A 24,372-nucleotide genomic window follows, 5' to 3' on the forward strand; every position below is an offset into this window, starting at 1 on the left:
ACTTGAGAGGCTGAGGCAGGAGAATCCTTGAAACCAACATTTTCACTGTCAAAATGTCAATTAAACTTTGTGAATGAAGAGAATATTATTAGTATCTCTATTATAAACTATTACTTACAATAGTAATTGAGCTCTTGACACACTGTGAAAAGTGTTTTACATGAATTATCTCATTTAATCTGCACAGTAACTCTCTAAAGTAGGTACCGTTATCCCTATAGCCCAGACTGGAAAGCTGAGGCTTAGAGAGGTTGAGGAATATGCCCATCATTACGTTGCTCATAACCAGAAGAGGCGAAATTCTGACCTGTCTTTGTTTGACTGCAGAACCTATGCTGTTAGCCAATACTCTAAACCTTTCAGTTCAACACTGTCTGGTAATCAACTGGGAATAATCTTAAAGTTTAATTACAGGGGAACGACTAAGCAAGCAACAGTGTATTTGCTTGACTCTAAGTTCTATGACGACAAGGGCTGTATGTGTTTTGTTTGCAACAGAGCACAGCTGTCAGCACACAGTGGGTAGTCAACAAACACTTGTCAGATTGGAACAAAACTCTGTACCATCAAAAATGATGTCAAAGCATTTTTAAGGATTGGGAAAATATGGGGAAATATCTAAAAATATCAAGTGAAAAAAATTAGGATATAAAATTAGATTATATCATCTTGAGTATTTAAAGTATGTATAAAAATACTACATATCTAACAAAATATTAACAGTAGCTCTCTGCTATGGATTGAATGCTTATGCCCGCATCGCCCACCAAATTCATAGGTTGAAACCTAATCACCAGTTATTAGGAGATGGGCCCTCTGGAAGGTGATAAGTGCCCTTATAAAAAAGGCTCAGAGAGCTGCCTTGCCCCGTCCACCTTGTAAGGACACAGCAAGAAAGTGGCATCTATGAACCAGAAAGCAGGCCCTCACCAGACACCAGATCCGCTGGTGCCTTGATCCCGGACTTGCCAGCCTCCAGAACTTTGAGGCTACTGTTTATAAGCTACCCAGATGTTACAGCAGCTGAACAAACTACAACACGCTGTTGGGGTAAATTCTTGGTGATTTTACTTTTTTTTTTTTTTTTTGAATTTCCAAGTTATCTACAAGTAGTATACAATACTTCTAAAATTACAAAGTATAATTTAAAACTCATTGGGGATTGTCATCATTGCCAAGATGAAAAAGATTTAACATGAGTAAAATTCTTATTCTTTCTTAGGCAGACTATATATTCATTACATTCCAATTACATCAAAATGTCCAAGTTCTTGTTAGTAATTTGTATGTTTTAATCAAATTCCCAGGTGACTACATGAAGGAAAACTTAATTAGATATTACACAAATTAATAACTTGTAAAACAGGCTGAATGCTTTCTTATCTTCGTTTTCTCTGTGGTGCCATGATTTTAAAAATTCAAGGCATTTATACTTACTACCTCAGTCATTTCTTAAGAAGTCTGTTTATTTTGAATTGTATATTTCAAATGGAATTTAGAAAGCACCTAATAAATGGAACCTGATAGGTCTGATTTCCATGCACTATTTTTGTAACTTTTAACCATTTGATACATTTTAAAAGGATAAAAACTCAGTAAAAGAGGTTTAATTTTTTCATGTGTGTTGGAGTGAAGCATGTTATTTACAAAGGCTTCCATTAGTCTGGAAAACTAATCAAGTTGCAAATACTGGAATTCATGTGATTCAATCAAAAACATCCTAAATCAGTGTTTGAAAGCAGCGAAGAAACAACCCCTGATTGTTTTTATTATACCTTTCTCTGGTCCCCTCATCTGGGGTGAGGAATGGGGAAGTCATTGAGAAGGAACCGATTAGCTGTGACGATAAAGTGAGGCGGCCATCCGAGTAACACCGGGACTCAGAGATGCGCCAGAGCATTTGCCTGAAATGGCCGCAAGACCATCCCAGAACTTTAGCATCTCTCAAAACTCCCTTGGAAGAGCACTGGAAATACCTTTTACATAAGTCTACTGGCCATAAGAGATCATCAGTCTTATCTCTTAATAGTTATAAAAACTATTTGGTCAAAAAGTATAAAGTCCTATAATCCCAGCACTTTGGGAGGCCAAGGCAGGCAGATCAGAAGAGGCCAGGAGTTCAAGACCAACCTGGCCAACATGATGAAACCCCATCTCTACTAAAAATACAAACAAACAAAATTAGCCAGGCGTGGTGGCAGGTGCCTGTAATCCCAGCTACTGGGGATGCTGAGGCAGGAGAACCACTTGAACCCAGGAGGCGGCAGTTGCAGTGAATGAAATGTTTTCTGTAATTGGAATAAATATGTACCTTCCCAAGAAGACTGATTTAGAAGAAAATCTATAGTTGGATGTCTTAGGGTTTGTTTGTTAAAAATAACAGTTGTCTTTCTTCTTCTTTTTTTTTTTTTTTTTTTTTTTTTGAGACAGGATGTTATTCTTTCACCCAGGCTGGAGTGCAGAGGCAGGATCAGAGTTCACTGCACCAACTCTTGGGCTCAAGCCATCCTCCCACTTCCGCCTCCCAAGCAGCTGGGACCACAGGCCTGCACCACCACCTCTGGCTAATGTTTGAATTTTTTGTAGACAGAGTCTCACTATGTTGCCCAGGCTGGTCTCCAACTCCTGGCCTCAAGCAACCCTCCCACCTTTCCCTACCAAAGTGCTGGGAGTCACCACATCAGGCCTAAAAAAAGAATACTTTTCTTACTTTATGTCACACTGTTAAAAGCAGTTTCCTGTCTTTTTTCTTCCTTCTCTGGTCCCCTCCATCCTCCTCAATCCTACCACGTTACCCTTCCTAGCCCTCCATACTCCAGTACTCCCAGTTTCCTGTTTAGACTGAACCTTGCCATCTTCTCTGGACCTCAGTCCTCAAAATAGTTGATTGCTATCCAGTATCACATCCTATGAAATGGACAAGGGGTTAGAATTTTACAGTGGCTGCGTCATATTTCTGATTGCCAAAAAGAGAGGTCAACCCATTAAAGCACTGAGCCCCATCATGCATGGTCATCAACATTATTGTTCTTTTTCTTCTCATATGTACATCTGAATTCAGAGGGCACTTTTCCCTCCAGTCTGTGAGGTTCTTATTACAATAGACAGACCTGAGCCCCTAAGACTGACATGACCTCAGCCTCCTCACTAGCATGGGGAAAACTGTCTCGACCCCTAGGGAGAGGAGGAGAAGGCCACGTGTGGCCCCCACCCCAGCCCCACACCCACCTTCACACTCGTGGCTCTGCTCCCACGCAGCAGGCCGCCAGCGCCTCTGATTGTACCCTGTGCAGCAGCGATCACACGTCTCCCCACAGGTGTGGTGCTGGCATTGACACCGAAACCTGGGCATGTGGGCGAAGTGCATCTCAGTTATTGAAAAGTTTTGATGAGGATCGGTTGATCCTATATGTGCGAAACTGACACACGAGTCATCACGGTCATCCACGGCACCATTCATTGAGGAATTAGGAGAACACAACACTTTGCAAGTATTATTTAAGCCTCCCATATCCTGCGTATTATCTCCATTTTACAGATGGTGAGACTGAGATTCAGAGGTATTAAGATACCCGCCAAAGGTCAGGCAGTGATAAATGGAGAGCCAGACTTCCAACCTCACTTGTCTCTGAGGCCCCAGCTCTGTCTTCTCTTTTTTTTTTTTTTTGAGACGGAGTGTCGCTCTGTCACCCAGGCTGGAGTGCAGTGGCCGGATCTCAGCTCACTGCAAGCTCCGCCTCCCGGGTTCACGCCATTCTCCTGCCTCAGCCTCCCGAGTAGCTGGGACTACAGGCGCCGCCACCTCGCCCGGCTAGTTTTTTGTATTTTTAGTAGAGATGGGGTTTCACCGTGTTAGCCAGGATGGTCTCGATCTCCTGACCTCGTGATCCGCCCGTCTCGGCCTCCCAAAGTGCTGGGATTACAGGCTTGAGCCACCGCGCCCGGCCAGCTCTGTCTTCTCTACCCCATTGTTACCATAAATGAACACAGGAGCACTCAAGTGCTGAGTTTACTGAGATGTGGTAAGTATCACAGCTGCATAAAGATCTGGAGTCCTACGACTAAGATTTGCTCAAGTTTCTCACTCTCAACCTATGGTCATGCCCAGAGATTTACACAATTCAAGAGCCAGCTGCTAATAAGATCCCAGAGGGCTCTGCTTCCAGAGGCGGCGCCAGCTCCATCACGGAGCCAAAAGCTGAGACCACTCAGTGAGGCAAAGGGTTAAAAGTCCCAGTTCAAAAGGGTGTACATCCGCCTTAACATTCCAAGTTAAAATGAAATTGTTTCAGCCTTGGCTTTGGATTGGAACTCCAAGCTTTGAGCTCCCTCCTTCTGCGCTTGAAAGAGGATTCAAAACCATTGTCCAGCACTGGTGTGATTCCGTCTTGGTCTTGCGCAACTGTCTGCGGAGCAGGAGTCGTTCCTCTTTGTCTGCCTTCTCTCTCTCACCTAACAGCGCGCCACCACCCCACAGAAGATTCGATGGATGAGCCCCCTGAGGCCTCAGAACTATCTTTTCGGCAACTGCTGGGGGGAGCTGGAGGAGGCTAAGCAGGGTCTGGTGGCAGTGAGGGTGGGGGCTGGGGAGGGCACTGGGGAGGAGGAAGGAGAGGGGAAGGGTTGGAGGTGGGAATCCGGCTGCAGCCCGGGCTGCTGGAGAGCGCCAAGCAGGCTGGAGGCCGGAGGGAGTGGGAAGAGCTGCTGGATCTGGAAGGATGGGAGCCAGGAGGGAGCCGGGAGCATGAAGGGGTGAGAAGACGGCCTGAAGCCTCAGGAGCGTGAGCCAGGCGAGGCCCAGGGCCTGAGGTAAGGTGGAACCCAGTTCGGGTTGCCCGGGGTAGGCCTCGGAGCTGGGCAGTGGTAGTTTTCCTGGGGGCGTGCGTCAGGCCGGCGTGGTAGGCTTCTAATTCCGGGCTGGGTTGGTCCAGGAGGCTGGGTTCATGGAGAAGCACACGCCTCCCTATTGGAGGAGGGCACGGACGCACAGCCTAGGGTTGTTCTCCAGTCCCCAGGCCTGAGAGTCTAGGGCTCCTGGACCCACAATTCACTCGGCTGCTTCAGCCAGTTACTGGGGCAGGGCGAGGCGGGGGGCAGGGAGTGGGCAGCGGGGAGGCTAGGAGGGGACTGAGGAGGCAACCACCACTGGGAGCACATGGTTGCCACATGGTTGGGGAAGGACAGGGTGCAGGCACCGTATCCAGGGCCCCCCTGAGTCCTGGCACTCCCGAGCCTGGGATGCTGTGGCTCAGGTGAAGTGGGCTGGTAGCACCAGGCTTCTGGAGTTCTTCATCCAGCCCTTACAACATCTACTGTGATGGCAGCTCTCAGTTTTGGAGCCCCTTTCCTGTCTCACTGTGGTAGATGGAACTTGCCCCACCTTGCGGATGATGATACTGGTGCTCAGAGATAAACTCACTTGAGGAAGGTCACGATTGTAGGCAAAGAGACTAAATCCAAACCAAGATGCTTGACTCCATAGCTGGTGCTTCATGAATATCGTGAATATGAAAGAGGTTTTGGGGTTTCGTTGTGTTTTTTGGGGGGGGCGGTGAGCGGGGGTGTCCCCGCATGCCGCCGTTTGTGCGGCATTGAGCAAACAGCTTTTTCTTTTTTTTAATATGAGAAACTTGCAGTGTTCAGTTTGAGTCAAATAAAGACCCGAGACTATTAAAACAATAACAACATCAAAACGCCTTGTCTAAGAAGGCTCTTGGCTGTGCCTGTAGGGATTCCATCAACTCTTCTCTAAGGGAAGGTGGTGTGGAATATACTCAGTTCTATTCCCAAGAGAGGGCGTCATCCCTCTCCATACTCAACTGCCTGGTAAAGCACATGGACATAGATCTACCTGGCAGCACAGAACAACTGGCATCCAAATGGGCTCTTGTTGGAGAAGTAATTTCAGCTCATTGCCAATTAAACATTTGGCATTAGCCAGACTACAAGATTATTTAGGGAAGACTGCTTCAAGAACATGTAGTCTTAGGCTGGGCATGGTGGCTCAAGCCTGTAATCCCAGCACTTTGGAAGGCCGAGACGGGCGGATCACGAGGTCAGGAGATCGAGACCATCCTGGCTAACACGGTGAAACCCCGTCTCTACTAAAAAATACAAAAAACTAGCCGGGCGAGGTGGCAGGCGTCTGTAGTCCCAGCTACTCAGGAGGCTAAGGCAGGAGAATGGCGTAAACCCGGGAGGCGGAGCTTGCAGTGAGCTGAGATCCGGCCACTGCACTCCAGCCTGGGCAACAGAGCAAGACTCTGTCTCAAAAAAAAAAAAAAACCTTTTAGTCCAACTCCACACATAGGGGGATTAAAATTCAGCACAGCAAAAAAAGGAGCTGGATACCCATCTGACTCCCACTGGCACTGCCAAATCACTGCTTTTCCTCTCTTGCAGCCCAGGCTAATGGTTAATAATACATCTGCTGTAAAGATGTTATTTAAAGATGTCATTGATTAGAGAATTCCCTTTGTGATGATCACTCCGCCCCACTCCTAGGGAAAATTGTTATTTGAGACTAGTATCAACAATCATGCTTTTTCTAAGTAACTTATTACTTTTTAGCTTGTGATCATAGTGAAATATGAAACCAAGCAGATTTCCCTTTTTGAGTTGGCTGCTAGGAGGCTCAGAATTAAATTTGAGGTCCTTCCACGTATCCATGCAGCAAGGTCAACATGGTACACATGCTTGGTTCACAACCCCTCTTCTTGAGTTCTGCCTCAGTAGCCAGTAACTTTTTTGATAGTCTGGGCTTGGCTCTATCCATTAAGTTTCTGAATCCCTTTAAATTATTATAAGATTTCTACCTCATCATGGATGTGGATTTCATCAGCATTTGTTCAAGGTCAGCCTGCTGGGCAGAAGCAAACCAGCAGACAAGAAAAGGCAGGCAGTCATGTTGAAGTGGATTGCTGCCAAACTGAGCCTTTCACTAAGGCTTAGGGAGACCTCCACACATGTGTATTGGGAGAATCAACCACCCAGTGTAGAACTCCTCAGCTCGGCCAGGGTCTCCAGGGTTCAGTAGCCTTTCTAAGCAGGAAGCTCCTGCCCTCTGTGATAGCATGTACTCCTTTCCCACACGGCACTATTTTGTTCCAGGCTCAGGGACATTAGCTGGACCTCTTCTCCCCTCTCTCCAACTCAGAACTTATTTGACCCGATTTCTAGTGTCTTAGGGAGACAGGACATTACAGGGTGGAAATAGATTAACCATTAATAAACAAGTCATTTTCCACTAAAGGTTAATCATTTGGTGTGTGAGCTCCCTCAGCAGCACTGCTGGATCCTTGAAGTGGGGACAAAAACGTTAAGGGCTATGGGTGGTCAAGGAGAAGGGCCCCACAAAGCACATCAGAGACCTTGAGAACCAGCAATTCTGCCTGAACACAAAGCTTGACCTAAAGAGGTACAAACCCGAATCTGACTAAAAGTGAAATGTATCTCTGGTAAATGCTGCTCATGAAACATTGTAGACTTTAAGTTAAACATTGAGATAAAATGATTACTATATCTGGCATCCTGTAATTTCCAGCCCTTTAAAGTATCCCTCTTGCAGTGGTAACACAAATGTATTGCTGAACACTTAACATTTAAGACTCATGCATCTTACTGTATGCAAAATATACTCAAATTAAAAACAAAAAGGGTACATTCATGTTCACAGCAGCATTATTCACAACAGCCAAAAGGTGGACGCACCCCAGGTGTGTATCCACAGATGAATGGATAAACAGAGTGTAGTATATACATATATACAAGAAAATACTGCTCAGCTTTGAACAAAAAGAAACTGTTGACACATGTTCAATATGGATGAACCTTGAGGACATTATGCTAAGTGAAATAAGTGATGACAAATTTAATAAGCCAGTATTTGTTGCAAAAGGACAAATACTGTATGATTCCACTTATATGAGGTACCTAGGATAGTCATGATGATTGCCAGGGGCCAGTGGTAGGAGGAAACAGGGAGTCGTTTAACAGGTATAGAATTTCAATTTTGCAAAATGGAGAGTTCTGGAGATTGGTTGCACAACAATGTGAACATAGTTACCACTACTGAACTGTCACTTTAAAATGGTTAAAATAGTAAATCTGATGCGTATTTCACCACAATTTAAAAAACAAGGATTTGAAATGTATACCCTGATCCCATTAAATCAGGAATGACAAGTTTTATTTCTCTTGCCAGCTCTAATCAATTGGCTGCCTGAGGTATATGTCTTGGGGGTGATTTGGTGGCTGGGACACAGATTATCCAGAGTGCTGTGATTGATTAGCCATGTCTGCCAGGGCCCATAGCGATTATATGAAAGAAAGTGGAGAGTTGGTGGAGAGGAGGCACACGCCCCCACCTATTCATTGATCCTGAATCATTCCTATTGAGGACAGGAACCTAGAAACATTTAATGGGATGCAAACATCCACTGAAATAATTAGATTTATTCATAGTAAGGCTGAAAAAAATCTGCACAGTGTACTTACAGTTTTTCAGGATTGTTTGCATTGCACACTTCAGCATGGCCGTTGCAAACACACCGCCCACCAATGCTGATGTCCTTTATGCTGTAATAATACTGCACGACAGAACACAGAACGCGCAAGTTTCACTGAACAGTTACAAAAAGTTTCTCTTACTAGTCTTTAACCCACATCTGCTGCCTCTGCTTCCCTTTTAAAATTCCGTATTCTTGAGCCCTACATTGGGATGTAACGTGTCTTATAAAATAAACACATTCCTCAATAAAATGTAATAACATACTGCTGAATTTGTACATTTAAAAAAATCAGATGCTTGAAGTTCATGAAGGGAAATTGCCTTAGAAAAGAATCATACTTTGTAGCCTATAGGAAAGGGATTAAGAACGTCCAAGTTTATTTTTATGTAAATTAAAATAATTTTTACATTATGTTCTACACAAATGAATTTTATACATTGAACATATTTATTTATCAAAACTAAATTTTTATACCAAAAATGTTGCACTTGCTTTGTGCAAAATATTATCCCAGGTTCCAGGAAGGGAGATAATATTTACAGAGATGGATCCAATGCATCCCTGAGACTGGAGGGGCCACCAGAATTTGCTGAAGCCTTCCTAGCACAGGGTGAAAAGACTAGAGTCAAAGTTTCAAGCTCCAGAAAGGCCAGACAGAGCCAGCTCAGATCCAGCTGAAGATCGGCCCCTAAACCAGGCGACAAATATGTGTAGATCTTCTCATTGACAAGGCCCCTCTCCAATATGTTGGAGGCCTCTGCAGTGGTGACAATAGGCAGCTCCTCCTGCCAGCTCCCTTCCTTCTCAGACTTGGCAGGAGACTGCCCAGGATTTGGGAGGAATGTGAGGACTGTAGAACAATCTTTCTCATTGAGGCCATGCTGCCAGTGAGAAGAATATCTGTCAGCGAGAAGTCTTTGAATTCACAAGGACAAGAGGGTTTTTGTCCCTTTATTGTTGTTGTTGTTGTTGAGTGTGGTTGCCTTAAAGAGCCCTATTGATTTAATGTTGGGGTTCTGTTCTGGTTCCCTCATTAAAACCTGTTAAAGTGTCAATGCTTCCTGGAAACATCTTAGTCTGAAGGCATTAACAGCTCCCCTTGTTAATACAGATAAAGTCAGTATTACCAGGGCTTTCCATGACAAATTAAGACTCAGGGGCTTCCCTGCTGGCCACTGTAAAAGTTCCCCTCCACACGTGTTAAGGGCAGCAGCAGCAAGAGAAACCCCCAGCCAGCCTTCACCCAGCAGCACACGTGATATGTGTCATAAGGTAGCTGGTGTCATACTCCTCCATGAGAGAAGCAACCTAAACTTGGGGGGTTAAGATTATGTATTATGTATGTGGTACACTCCATAAAATAATTATTTAATGGGGAGGATGATATACATAGATATATATGACTGCAAATCTTGCAACCCCCAAAAAGACAATTTAAGAAAAAAAAAATTGGTAAGGTACATTTGTGGCAGTGCTCCAGGGCACATGGAGGAACAGCAACACAGCCCAGCTATAGTTTATGAGAAAGTCCAGCCCTCCCTTGCAAATATCCATCCTCAGATTCAACACAGTCCCCAACTACACAGAAGCTCAGAGGGAGCTGAGGAGAGCAAAAAATGCAAAAGATAGGCCACCTACACCCAAGGTGCCTGCCTTCCTGTAAAATGCCCAAAACTGTGGCAATACTTACACTTTTCCCTCCCTTCCTTTCCCAGCTCTCTGATGTTACCTATATAAAAAGCCAAACTCTATAAGGTGCACTGGGCATCTTTCATTCACCCTCCAGGTCTGCTCTCCTCCTTCTCCACCCTGTCCCGTGCCCGGGAGCTGAACTTTATGGCTGCAACCAATGGACTGTCTTTCTTTCTGGCTTCTTGTTTGGTTTGGCCAATGGAAGGCACCAGCAGATCAGAGTGTGGAAGAAGAGTGAGCTCAATATATTGATTCTGTGGGCTCCCTCTGTGCCTAGGAGACAAGTGTACTGCCCTGACACCTGAGAGTGAGAGATGTTCACGGTGTACCTCCAACACAGGAGAGGGTACTAGTGCTCACCAATACCTATGTGCCTCCATTTCAGCTAGATGACATCACCAAGCCTCCTTGCATCTAAGTGAGGCTATAATATGACCAGTTCTTGCCCATAGAAGTAACCTCTGATGAGAGGCAGGCAGATTTTTCTCTATACTCTCTCTTCCCTCATCTGATGACCAACACATAGAGGATCCAGAGGAGGACTCTGAGGTCCTACAGAATGGCTGCATCTCTATATAGAAAGAACCTGCTTCCCTGAATGACTGTGTGAAGCCGATCCTACCTGCTGACCCATGTTAAACTGTAATATGAGCAAGAAACAAAGCTTTATTTTGTTAAGCCACTGAGATTTTGGGATTGTTGGCTATAGTATTAATTATCCCATCCAGACTAGTACCAGACTGACTATAATCGTTTGCCTTTCATCTTCTTTGAATATAATGATTTTTCTTCAAACAGCCATTTTTATATGTCATTAGATATAAACTCCTAATTATATCTAGTATTTCAGACAACAACTCCCACACCTACATCATTACAGGCTATAAAGGTTACTTAAAAGAGTTCAAGGCAATTAATTTGGTAAGCCAAAAAAATTGAATAAATAAAGTAACAAAACAAATGCTCTGACTACTCACCCGCCGAGTGACAGTTGGATCTCGCTGGGCTTTGGAGATGAGGTGTCCAAGAAGCGTATTGGTTCGAAGAAAACGCAAGCGGATGTTTGTTGCCTTGGTAAACTCCCTCAGGGTGTGAGAGAAAGTAAAGTTTTTTGCACCTGGACGACCGTTTATCAAGGACACCACAACCTAAAACGACCACACACACATAAAGGGGGAAAAGGTTCCTTTTATCAAAATTTAGCAGCAAGTAAGCAAAAACAACTCACATGCCCCAAGGCACTTGGTTTCTCGAAGCCATTTGATATTTGTAGGGGGTTTTGGATCTTGTTTATGTCTAAAAACAACATTACTAGTCCCATCTTCCCTCATACTTCCTGGTTCCAAGGTCTGGCAATATGTCTTTGAAACCTGGACTCCTGAGAGATGTTATCATTTCATTTTCAAAGCCTTTGTTCTATCAGTGTAGTTGTGGGACTGTAACACTATGAAATGTTGAAAACATAATGTTAAAATCTGTAAATATAAGGACACAACTTTGTTAAGCTGCATCAAAGAAACAAAGCTAAAGAAACCCAAACATTTACATGAGGTTGAAAAAAGGAAATCTCTAGATATAAAGTTTGACAGTAATGGGGTGGGGGGGAAGAAATCTGTGTAAACCCTCCATTTTGTTTTAAAGCCCAAAGTGATGAAGCCCAGGTGTCAGCCATTGGAAATATGAACCACTCATGAGTTGTCAGAAGATACCACATCCACATGCTCAAGTAAGGTCTCTCTACTTAAAGAGAGGGAGGCTGATACCTTTGATGGAAGTTTATTTGAAACTCAGTTCATATTCATTATAGCCTCAGAATTTCCAGGGAAATCTTCACTGATTGTTTCACCTGTGTTTGCCCCTCTCCCTTAACAATAGCCAAGCTAACTTTACAAGGGCCAAATGCAACCCCACAGGGACAGCCATTTTTTCTCTCCAACAGATTATACCCATTCTACCAAAAGGGATCAGGGATCGGGTAGGATCAGCTCCATGCAGCCATGCAGTCATTCAGGGAAGCAGGCTCTTGCCATCTAGAGATGCAGCCATTCTGTAGGACCTCAGAGTCCTCCTCTGGATCCCCTACATCTAGTCATCAGATGAGGGAAGAGAGAGTATAGAGAAAATCTACCTGCTACCACCAGCCCCTCCTCTTCTCACTCTTACGGGGGATCATGGGATCATGGGTGAAGAGGTAAAGGGTCATCATTTCAGTTACCAGCAACCCACTTTCTAAAAACATCACCAGAAAGGACAGTTCAAGACCTGTGGGCCTTGAATCAAGAATCCTGACTTTCTGGGGATAACTGAAATCCCCCAACAGAATTTCCAACCTGGTTCATTCTGGGAGCACTCAATGTGATTCCTTAACTGTTCAGTCCCAAGCCCTGTTTCCATCTTGATCTATGTTAGATGTCCTTGAAAGTGCAAGTTTCGCAATTATGAAAAATTGGATATCCTCCTGTTCATTTCTGAGTCTTATCTCTCCCAGTCTTCCAAATCTACTTACCTCACCATTTTCCAAAGGTACAATACGGGAATATTCAGTAACACAAAGTACATCATCATCCCGGGTGACAGCCATATTTGCCTCCCGCCCGAATTCTTTTAAACAGTCTACTTTAGAATCTAGAAGGAAAATATTTTAACATTATATAACAAAATATTATCATTTTGTTGCAAATCTCTTAAGAAGACTTATGTTTCCTTAAGAAAATACACAAAGAAAGAAGGAAGAGAAAGGCATTTAAAACTTTTAGAGAAAAGCTGAGAATGGAGTTTTTAATTCATGAAAGAAAATACCAAGCCATTTCAGGCCAGTTGACTTTCAGTGGCAATGCTCGCAGATGCAGTGCTAACTCCACACTCCTACTTAGGCAAGTTTATCTTCTAAGGAAACCTATTGGAAAACCCAATGCCTTTATAAGCAAAATTCGTGTCCACCTCTGCTCATCACAGGGTTTAGAAACCCTGACATTCTTCATTAGTGAAGATAACAGAGTCGAGGTGAGTAAAGCACAGCATAGGATCTATAAAGATGGAACTTAGTTTCTAATTCTGCATAAAAGGAAAAAGATGGGAGATGACAGTTATTAAAGTCATCTCATCGATTCACAGCTTCTACTGTCTTACAGGTGCTCCCAAATAGTGCCAAGAACTGTTATCATAAAAGGAGTTTCTACTTCATTTCTGCATGTGGTATCCTTGAACACATGCTTGAGAAATGGGGATGTTCTTTTTTTTTTTTTCTTTCTGAGATGGAGTCTCTGTTGCCCAGGCTGGAGTGCAATGGCATAATCTCAGCTCACTGCAACCTCCACCTCCTGGATTCAAGTTGATTCTCCCACCTCAGCCTCCTGAGTAGCTGGGACCACAGGTGCACACCACCACCACACCTTGCTTATTTTCGTATTTTTAGTAGAGACAGGGTTTCACCATGTTGGCCAGGCTGGTCTCAAACTCCTGACCTCAAGTGATCTACCTGTCTTGGCTTCCCAAAGTGCTGGGATTACAGACATGAGCCACCACGCCCAGCCAATGTTCTGAGAGTAATTTAGAGGTTAAAAATGACCAGTCCCTAATTAGTCATACTGAGAGATTATTTTTTGTTTCTTTTCTTTTCTTTTCTTTTCTTTTTGAGACGGAGTCTCATTCTGTTGCCCAGGCTGGAGTGCAGTGGTACAATCTTGGCTCACTGCAACCTCTGCTTCCTGGATTCAAATGATACTCCGACCTCAGCCTCCCAAGTACGGACAACAGGCACATGCCACCATGCCTGGCTAATTTTTGTATTTTTAGTACAGACAGGGTTTCTCCATGTTGGCCAGGCTGGTCTCGAACTCCTGACCTCAGATAATCCACCCACCTTGGCCTCCCAAAGTGCTGGGATTATAGGGGTGAGCCACCGCACCCAGCCAAGATTAATTTTCTAATTAAATCCATAGTCTTGATCTGTTCCAAGTAATTAAAGCCACACACAACATGGTAGGCAAGATTACTTACGAGCAAAGTATTGCCATGGTGAGTAGGTGCTTCCAAAATCTACAGATCTTTCCAAGACCCAAAGATCAGGGCGAGGAGAATTTGCAAATTTGATTAAAATATAGGCCACATGGAAGAGCTGATAAAACAAAGGAGACACAGTTATTAAAGTCATCTCATCGATTCACAGCTTCTACCATCTCTATATGATGCTGATTCCCAAGGCAACATGTCCCACCACAACCCCTTGCCCAAGATCCCGATCCTGACTCCTAACTGTCTATTGGACATCTCTGTGGGGAAAAGAAAGAGATAGACTGTTGCTGTGTCTATGTAGAAAGAAGTAGACATAATAGACTCCATTTTGTTCTATATTAAGAAAAATTCTTCTGCCTTGAGATGCTGTTAATCTGTAACCCTAGCCCCAACCCTGTACTCGCAGAGACATGTGCTGTGTTGACTCAACGTTTAATGGATTCAGGGCTATGCAGGATGTGCTTTGTTAAAAAAGTGCTTGGAGGCAATATACTTGTTAAAAGTCATTGCCATTCTCTAATCTCAAGTACCCAGGGACACAATACACTGCGGAAGCCTGCAGGGACCTCTGCCTAGGAAAGCCAGGTATTGTCCAAGGTTTCTCCCCATGTAATAGCCTGAGATATGGCCTCGTGGGAAGGAAAGACCTGACCGTCCCCCAGCCCAACACCTGTCCCCCAGCCCAAAACCCATAAAGGGTCTGTGCTGAGAAGGATTAGTAAAAGAGGAAGGCCTATTTGCAGTTGAGATAAGAGGAAGGCATCTGCCTCCTGCTGGTCCCTGGGCAATGGAATGTCTTGGTGTAAAACCCGATTGTATGTTCTATTTACTGAGATAGGAGAAAAAAGCCATAAGGCTGGAGGTGACACAAGCTGGTGGCAATACTGCTCTTTAATGCACCAAGATGTTTATGTATGTGCAGATCAAAGCACAGCACCTTTTCTTAACCTTGTTTATGACACAGAGACCTTTGTTCACATGTTTTCCTGCTGACCCTTTCCCCACTATTACCCTATTGTCCTGCCACATTCCCCTCTCTGAGATGTTAGAGATAATGATCAATAAATACTGAGGGAACACAGGAGAGACTAGTGCCAGCCCAGTGTGGGTCCTCCGTATGCTGAGCGCCAGTCCCCTGGGCCCACTTTTCTTTCTCTATACTTTGTCTCTGTCTCTTTCTTTTCTCAGTCTCTCATCCCACCTGATGAGAAATGCCTACAGGTGTGGAGGGGCAGGCCACCCCTCCACATCTCTACCCAGTGGCAGCCTCTCAAGCTGATCAAATTCAAAACAAAAATCATTATCTTTCTTTCTCCACCAAATATAGACATTGATCATCATCTTTGTCATACCTCAACCAATATGCCATTCCATTTCAATCAGTCTACAGTGCATCTGAAAGTCTATGCATTCAGAAAAGTCTGATGGCAAGCAATAGTCATCACATGCTAAGCCCTCCCAGGGCCCAGAACCAACAGAACAGCCCAGAGTGTTTCCCAGCAGTGTCCTAACCCTGGTTCCAGGTCTTGGAGAGATCACGGCTGCCAGAACTGAAACCCGAGCAGCTGTTTGATGGAGTGGTAGCACTCCTTCCCTGCGGATCTCCTCTGGTCTCATCTTTTCCTGATTGTTCTCCCTCTTAACAGCTTTCTCCTTCACCCTCATCACTCTTTTGCCCGTGGCCAGGATGATGCAAAAGTATGGAAGAGATGAAGTGGGGCTTCAGTCCTGCTTTCTTCACCTCCCACTCTTCAGCTCCATGGCCAGGAGCCTTTGCAGTTTATTCCCATTCCTTCCCCCAAAACTTATTTGGCTTCAATTTTGAACCCTGAGGTTCTATTTCCCAAAGAGCCTGGTATGACATTGAACCCAGTGTTAAACAAATCTATGTTAATGTATTAATGAGTGAGGATTATCTCCACCCCACTCCAGGCTCCCTGACCTCAGGCAACAGATTTCCCGGTGACTGTCTGAGGAGCACTCCCCTCTAGCCCAGTAAAGCCCTTTGAACCACAGGCTCCTCTAGTTGGGGAGGAGGGAGTGCTCAGACCCTGTGGGTTCCTTTTTTTCCCAAGGAAAAAAAAAAGGACTTTCATCTTCATATTTTTCACAAACAGTAGTATGATAAGAGTTTTTGTTTGTTTTTTTTTGTTTTTTTAAGTCTGAGAACCGCCAGCTAATGTAAACATTCCAAACCCCAAAACAGAAGCCAAAGTATCTAGGACAATGAGACTCAAACTTTTTGTTCTCAGGACCCCCTTCATATTTTTAAAAATTATTGAAGACCTAAAAAAGCTTTCATTTGTGTAAGTTCTATCTATTGATATGCACCATATTTAAAATTAAAGTTAAAAAACTTTAAGATAGATATACTATTAATTCATTTAATATAATAAACATTTTACATGTTAGCATAAATATATTTTTATTAAAAATTACTATTTTTTTTTTTTTTTGAGACGGAGTCTCGCTCAGTTGCCCAGGCTGGAGTGCAATGGCGTGATCTCGGCTCACTGCAAGCTCCACCTCTGGGTTCACGCCATTCTCCTGCCTCGGCCTCCCAAGTAACTGGGACTACAGGTGCCCGCTGCCACACCAGGCTAATTTTTTGCATTTTTAGTAGAGACGGGGTTTCACCGTGTTAGCCAGGATGGTCTTGATCTCCTGACCTTGTGATCCGCCCGCCTTGGCCTCCCAAAGTGCTGGGATTACAGGCGTGAGCCACCGCACCCGGCCAACTATATTTTCTAAAACATGAAATTTTTGGTGAGACCAGTGGCATTGCTTTACATTTTTGTGAAGCTCGCTAAGTGTTGGGCTTAATAGGAGAAAGCTGGATTCCCACACCTGCTTCTTCATTCACTCTGATGTGATATGTTGTTTGGCTAAAGTATTTGAAGATCTGGCCTCACATAGATCTGTAATAGAGGAAGGAGGACCTCCGGCCTGGTAGACCTCCCAAAAGGTCTTGGGGACCCTCACAGGTTCTCATCCATACTTTGAGAACCACTCCTCTCAGGCACAGAGATTTACCCCTTGCTCAAAGAAGCCCCTTTACTTATCTCTGAGGAAGGAAGAATTGTCACACTGATTACTGGAAACCCTAAGCTCAGCCAGTTCTGTCCCTATCAAACATTTGCTCTTTGATCTTGAAAAAAGTGCTTATTTGGGCTCAGGTTAACACTCCCAAGTTGTCTACCAACATGCGGAAAAAGTGATCCAACCTCATAAAAACTAATTAGGAATTATAAGGTACTCTGAAAATCATAAAGCAATACTGTAAAGGTAGGTGTAACAATTTCTGAAGACACATCCCATTATTATGTAGTGAAGGAATTCATAGGAAATCCAAGAATTCTTGTTTGGAAAATCAGAGCAAATATATTTCACTAAAAACTCTTCGCACATCTCTCTCAGACGACATCAAAATAAGGCCACTGTTAATTATGTGAATTCGATAGACTACAAATGAAACTTTTTTGAATACAGTAATCATTCAAAGCATTCTTAATCCCTTCCACCAAACTCCCACAATCATAGCACACATAGCCCTCTCAACTATTTATCTAATAGGTCATGATTTAATGAATACTGTCTTTCCACGTACCATGTTAAGCACTTCACAAACATTCTCTCATTTAGACCTCACAATAAAAAGCGGAGTTTTATTAACCCCACTTTAAAGTTGAGGAAAGTTTGGCCTAGAGAGGTTAAGTAACAAGCCCACACCTTGCAGGAATAAAAACACTGAGCCTAAGTGTATTCCACCCACTGAGTGTTTGCAATGTCACAGGACCTAATAGGTACTGAATATTTGACCCGTTTCATCTTGAGGGGAAGAAGTCATCAGAGAAGTGCCAAACATCATTATTTCCCAATATGCTAAAGTTCTATTCTATAGAGCCCAGGGTGGGGCGCTATGTTATGATATATCTCAAGTGTTAATTGAGGGCATTGGTTTTCTAAAGTTATAGTTTCTGCCACTACAAAGCCATGTGAATAAAGTAGCTTCAGTGGCTCAGAAGGCAGCCTCTCTTTGTTTAGTTTCATCTTGTTTCTAGGTAACATTTGATGCCTTTGAAGCATTATGACACTTAAAAATCCCAACTCTAGCAGCAACTGATGTTCCCCTCTGCCTGTTACAGTATCCTGCCACCCAGGCCTAACTTAATAAGTCCACTGATGGCACCAACTCATCTTCCAGCACTAATTAGCTAGAACATGCCACTTTTCAATGTTTCCCTCCCATTTTTGTCTTAGGAATTATTTCTGAGGTTCCCCAATGTATGTTTATGTGCTCTGAATATATTGGTAGGGTGCATCTCTTTGGTTTGAATCCCATTTGCACCAAGCGACTATATGTGTTATTTATCGCCGCCCCTGCTGTGTAACATGCCCTGGAATCTTGCCAAGGTCTCCAGCTCTGCGGCAAATCTCCTCTGACACTTGGAGATTCAAAATGTCATAGTGAGGCAGAGTGAGAGGTCTCCTAAGTATGTTCACAGCCTGGTTCAGGCATGTTAAGCCAATAGGTAGGGATTCATTCTGTTTTGCTTGGTAATTTTAAATTATATGCTTGTTGAATCACTCCTTCTGTTAACATTCCTTTTTTACTCTCAGTACTTATGTTTACTCTTTGGCCACTGAAAATACTTCAAAGCACACATGAATGATGCTAGAGATTTGCTGATATAAACGAGGACCCTCTGTGAGACTAGAAAGCACCAAGCTATGGAGCCACTGTAGGTAGAAAGGCAAAGTTGTGCATTTTCAAAGAGATCATATTTGGGGGTCAGAGATAAGGGGAGAAATGATGGAGAGGGACTGAGTTGTAATCTCTCCACGTGCTTTTGTAATAAGCTAAAGATAGCTTGAAGTGTGTTGGTGATTGTGTAGGTAGAGAAACAAAGTAGTCTTTTAAATAATGTTTTAGTAAAGCAGATAATGATCATAAAAGGGAGAGTGTGAGGCACTTCGACTTCAAAAGACTTCAAGGTGAGTAGGGAAGACAAGAGGGTGTCTGATCCTTGTTTCTCGCCGCAGGGCTGCATGCTCTGCAGCCTCTGAAATCACAGCTTGATATAGCCTGTCCTCTGTTCATTTCAGGCCTTTCCTGGACTGACTGCATGTAACAGGTGTTCAATACATGGGTATGAATGAATAAATGAGTGGATGGATGGATGGCTAGTAAAGCTGTGTGGCTACTACTGAGTTCAAGGGGCAGGTACCAGCTGGCAAACACAGAGACAGAATTGAACCCCGTAGTGGTCCTACCTTGGTGTCTAAGCTAAGTTGTAGTAGAATGAACTCCCCTGGGGGGGGAACCTCTGCCCTGTCACCCACTGGCTATGTGACTCCAAGTACGTCACTTACTCTGAGATTTCATTTATTGGCTCATAAAATGATCAAAACAGATATTTTTTAAGAAAATGAAGAAGAATAATATCTACTTCATACAAATTTGATATTCTCCTTCTAAAAGAGCACCTGTCATGCACTGTGGTACATATTTGTTTTCATCTGTCATTCCCACTAGGCTGTGCCATCTTTGTGTCTGAATCACTCCTGTATCCTCAGAAAAGGGGCTTAATACATGTTGTTGAATTGAAATGAAACTAACAGATGGGATTGTGAAAGTGCAAAATACTGTGCAAGTACACTTAAAGTCACATCCAAAATAAGCTTCCCACTCAACTAAAGAGTACTCCCTGTGCCAGAAAACTCCAAGTTTGTAATAAAAGTGAGATCAGTCTGTCAACAGCTTTATAATTTAGTAAACATATTATTCCACAAGGTGGCATTTCATAATTTACTTCTCCCAACTTTTTATTTTGCATAATTTGTAAACCTACAGGAAAGCCCAAAGAACAATACAATGAATACTCATACGCTTTTCACCTAGATTCACCGTTAACAATGTGCCATATTTTTTTGTTCTCTACACACACACACACACACATTTTTGATTCTTTGAAAGGAAGTTACAGACATCATAATACTTTCCTCCTAAATACTTCAGCATGTTATCTTACAAGAACATGGATATTTCTTCTACATAAATTCAACATTTTCATGCATAAGAAATTTTACCATATATTCAAAATTGTATTTAATACATTGTCCATATTCAAATTTCCCTGATCCTCTCAATAATCCCCATTGCATTATTCTCCCATTTCAGGATTTCATCAAGGATTACATATGGCAGTGAGTTGTCAGGTCTCTTTTGTCCCCTTTGATCCACAGCAGTCCCCCAACATGTTTCATCCTTCCTGACACTGACATTTTGAAGAGTCCAAAATGTCCCACAGTCTAAGTCTTAACGTTCCATCATAGAATTGGTCACAGAATCACAGAACATCCCCCAGTCTGAATTTGTCTGCTTATTTTCTCATGATTTGACTCAGATGGAGAATTCTTTTTTCTTTGTTTTGAGTCAGAGTTCCACTCTGTCCCCCAGGCTGGAGTGCAATGGCACGATCTCGGCCCACTGCAACTTCCACCTCCTGGGTTCAAGCAATCCTTGGACCTCAGCCTCCCAAGTAGCTGGGATTACAGGTGTGCAACACCACGCCCGGATAATTTTTGTATTTTTAGTAGAGACAGGGTTTCTCCACGTTGGCCAGGCTGGTGTCGAACTCCTGACCTCAAGTGATCCACCTACCTCAGCCTCCCAAAGTGCTGTCAGGTGGGGCATTCTTGGCCAAATCACTAGCTGGGTGGCACTTCCTTTTCATGATGTCAGCAAGAGGTGCGTGAAGCCAAGCTGTTCTATTATTGACAATGCCAAGTTTCATCACTTGCTTAAAAAGATGTCCATCATATTTCCCCATCATAAGTTACATTTTTTACATTTGTAATTAATAAGTAACCTGGGGAAGACACTTTGAAACTTTTTTTTTTTTTTTTTTTTGAGATGGAGTCTGGCTCTGTCACCCAGGCTGGAGTGCAGTGGTGCCATCTCGGCTCACTGCAAGCTCTGCCTCCCGGGTTCACGACATTCTCCTGCCTCAGCCTCCCAACTAGCTGGGACTACAGGCGCCCGCCACCACACCTGGCTAATTTTTTGTATTTTTGGTAGAGATGGGGTTTCACTGTGTTAGTCACTGTGTTAGATCTCCTGACCTCGTGATCCAACCGCCTCAGCCTCCCAAAGTGCTGGGATTATAGGCGTGAGCCACCGCACCTGGCCAAAACATTTATTTTTATTAACTAAATTACAAATCTCCCTACTACCCATGTACAAAATACAAATACAAATTATGAAAAAAATAAGTCACTAAATATAGAACCAAGCAATTAAATTTACTTTGTGGTTGGTGTCCATTTGAAAAACTTATCAACTGAGCCAATTTTATAGACTTTTTTTTAATTGAGAAGAAATGATGGCAATTGAGTAAAATTCAACTGCAGTTTAGTAACTTAGTTTGACATTTTTTTACAAAATGAGGTACAATCCTCATAAAACAACCAAGGCCAGGGATGAAAATACAACCTAACCAGCCTGAAAAGGGATCCTTTTAATCTTGGCCCAAAGAGTCCATCTGCCAATAGTTCAGCAAGAACACTTCTTTCTTTTGGGTTTGTCATCAACCTTGCTGAAAAACTCAGGCCCTGGCACTATCAGAAAGAGTGTGTTTGGTTTAGGTCTAAGGAGGATTCTCAGCTCCTCTTACTGGTTCCAGAAGTACCTGCTCACCTACAGGAGAGAAGGTGGATCACTCCAGAAACTTGGAGGAAGGGGCTCAAGAGGTCCCTAAGTCCCCTCTCACTCTAGCATCTCATTCTGAGGGGTACTCACTGCATTGCTGACAAGTTCTGGCCATTACAGGTTTCCTCCATGTTTGTCAAAAAAATTCTCTCATCAGCCCTCCTTCCCCTGTGGAGTAGCACAGATTTCTACTCTTTATCCCACATGGCAGCCTGCCCAGAAGTTAAATGCCCACGTCCTGTCTCCCTAGGTTCTTTTAAGCAATCGAGATTCAAGTCAGCAGGAGGCAAAGATTAGGGTGGAAACTGGAAAGGAGAGGAGAGAGTGTCTCACTTTCTAATGCATAAGAACCACAGGAGCCTGAGAAATAAAATCTCTACACCAAAACTCAGTCTAAAGATTTGGGTCACCACAACAACTTGGAAAATGACAATCTTAATGAAAGATTTCAGGGGGAAAAAAAATGGTAAGACAAAGGGGAAGTTGTTAGGTATGACACCTAGATTTTATACTGATAAATTTTGAACTCTAGTGGAGGAAAGAATAGGGTTGATGACATATGGCATAATTTTCAGTCCTCGTGGCCTTTAATCATTACTCCCTAAATAGACTTAAAGTGCAGAACTTGAGACCAAACTGTTACTCAAGAGCATTTTATCTACAACTAACAATTTACAAATAGATTTGGTGGTGACTATAAATAAACTGAAGTCAGCCAGAATCCAACAGCTCTGAGCTCAATTTCATAACTGAGTCTTGTAGTTTATCCTACTCTCTGTAACGACTTTCAACTGTCATGGATGTGTTTTGTCTGGGACCTGGTTCTCCTTGTAAAACTCACTTTTTCTCATTCACACTTTTTTGATAATTTACGAGAAAATTAGGTATGATATTCAATTCACTCACTGAACGGATGAGTAGCCTAAGAATGTGTCTGACAAACTTTACAGAACAAAGGAAATTCTAAAGTCACGTTCTTCCAAAACAAAGAGATTTAACTAACTCAACTTTAATTACCAGCAACCGAGTTACCTAAATCCTCCTTCAGTCTATTTATATTTTTTAGACCAAACAACTCCTAAAAATATACGGATTTTTATAAGTGGCTTACACCAGAATAGGCTTCAGCAAAATATTTCTCAGTGATGATAATTTGTCCTAAATCAGATTCTAAATGATGTTATTGTCGTTTTTCATAAATAAGTTCATACCCTGCATAACACTCCAGTTTCCTCCTCTTGGCCAATATGCTTCTATCTAAAGAGTGTTAACATTTCTGGTCTGCACTCATAATGGTTCTTTCCAACCTTTAATTGTCATATCTATTCCCTTCTCCCTCTGTTGCATCTTTCTTAGGATTCAGGATCCTTGGCTAACTCACAGTTTTACTTAAGGCTGAAATTATCTTTTGCTGCTTTTCCGATGCCCTTACTCATGTCAGGACACTTCAGAAACCTTTCTGACTACATATCTAAAGGGCATGATGAAGCTCACTCAAATTGGCTCAGTATGTTCACTTTTATTAGTCAGAATATTTATTCTGGGGATGAGCTTTATGTTAGAGTGTCACTTCAGATCAGCCGGGCTACAGATTAAATATTCTTCTTAAAACTTGCCCTTTGCCCAAAAGCCGCCTTTGCTTTCTGAACACTATATCCCTTAATTTGGTAGTTGTTGTACCGTGGTCTGGGGTGTCTGGAAAATTGAAGGGGATATTTTGTTGGTTGTCACAATTACAAACCCAAATAAGGTAAGAGGCTGTGCATCTGCAGAGGCACCAACCCGCACTCTGAGAAGGTCACAGTTCCAGGATTAGGAGGCCCTTCTCTGGGTGCTCAGATGTAGCACAAGGGACTCTGGGCAACTGTCCAGAGTCAGACCAGAGAGGAGGCCATGGTGCAGGTGTCTGTCTTTTTTGCTTGACTTCCAAGGATCTGAATCCCCTTCGCACCGTATGAATCTTGCTGAGAAAAGAATGCAACTCCAACTTTAGAAGCTGAAAATACCAGCTTTTTCAGCTCCCCTGGCAGGTAAGGCAGCAGGAATGTACCCCCCGGGCTCAGTGAATTGCATGATTCCTTCCAAGCGTCTGTATCTAGAGCAAGTGATGCAAAAAGGCAGAGCCACTGAAGAATTCTTTCTGGAAGTGGCTGTGATGGCAGCACCATCTCACTTCCAGGGACAGTGGCTGATCCCAACAGGGGTGTGCTGAGTCCCCTGTCCAGGCTCAGGGCCGACATGCGGTCAGGACTAGCCATGGCAGGTAGCGTTCGAACACAGTCGTGTCCTCACAGGTGGGCTCTGTGCCTTCTGCTGCTGTGGTCCTGACTGTGCTGCTTCCTTCACTTCTGCTCATTTCTGGGCCTGATCCTCCACGCTCCTCAAACTCCCACCACTTCCCACCTTTGCTCCCTCCACCCTCAATGAGTCCTGTTTTTCTTCCAC

General features: G+C 43.3%; 1 protein-coding gene across 2 annotated transcripts in view; it reads right to left on the reverse strand.

Moving 5' to 3' along the window:
- LAMA3 (laminin subunit alpha 3) overlaps positions 1–24,372 on the reverse strand; it is a 271,772-nt gene that overhangs the window by 197,311 nt on the left and 50,089 nt on the right. For both annotated transcript variants that reach the window (XM_023207778.2, XM_023207777.2), the window contains exons 3-7: positions 14,202–14,319; positions 12,709–12,827; positions 11,180–11,350; positions 8,497–8,588; positions 3,229–3,344 (exon numbers count right to left, since the gene is read on the reverse strand). In XM_023207778.2, the coding sequence (XP_023063546.1) occupies positions 3,229–3,344; positions 8,497–8,588; positions 11,180–11,350; positions 12,709–12,827; positions 14,202–14,319 (616 nt within the window). The remainder of the gene's footprint in view (positions 1–3,228; positions 3,345–8,496; positions 8,589–11,179; positions 11,351–12,708; positions 12,828–14,201; positions 14,320–24,372) is intronic.

The sequence above is a fragment of the Piliocolobus tephrosceles genome, chromosome 18, assembly GCF_002776525.5.
Source record: "Piliocolobus tephrosceles isolate RC106 chromosome 18, ASM277652v3, whole genome shotgun sequence".
Taxonomy (NCBI): domain Eukaryota; kingdom Metazoa; phylum Chordata; class Mammalia; order Primates; family Cercopithecidae; genus Piliocolobus; species Piliocolobus tephrosceles.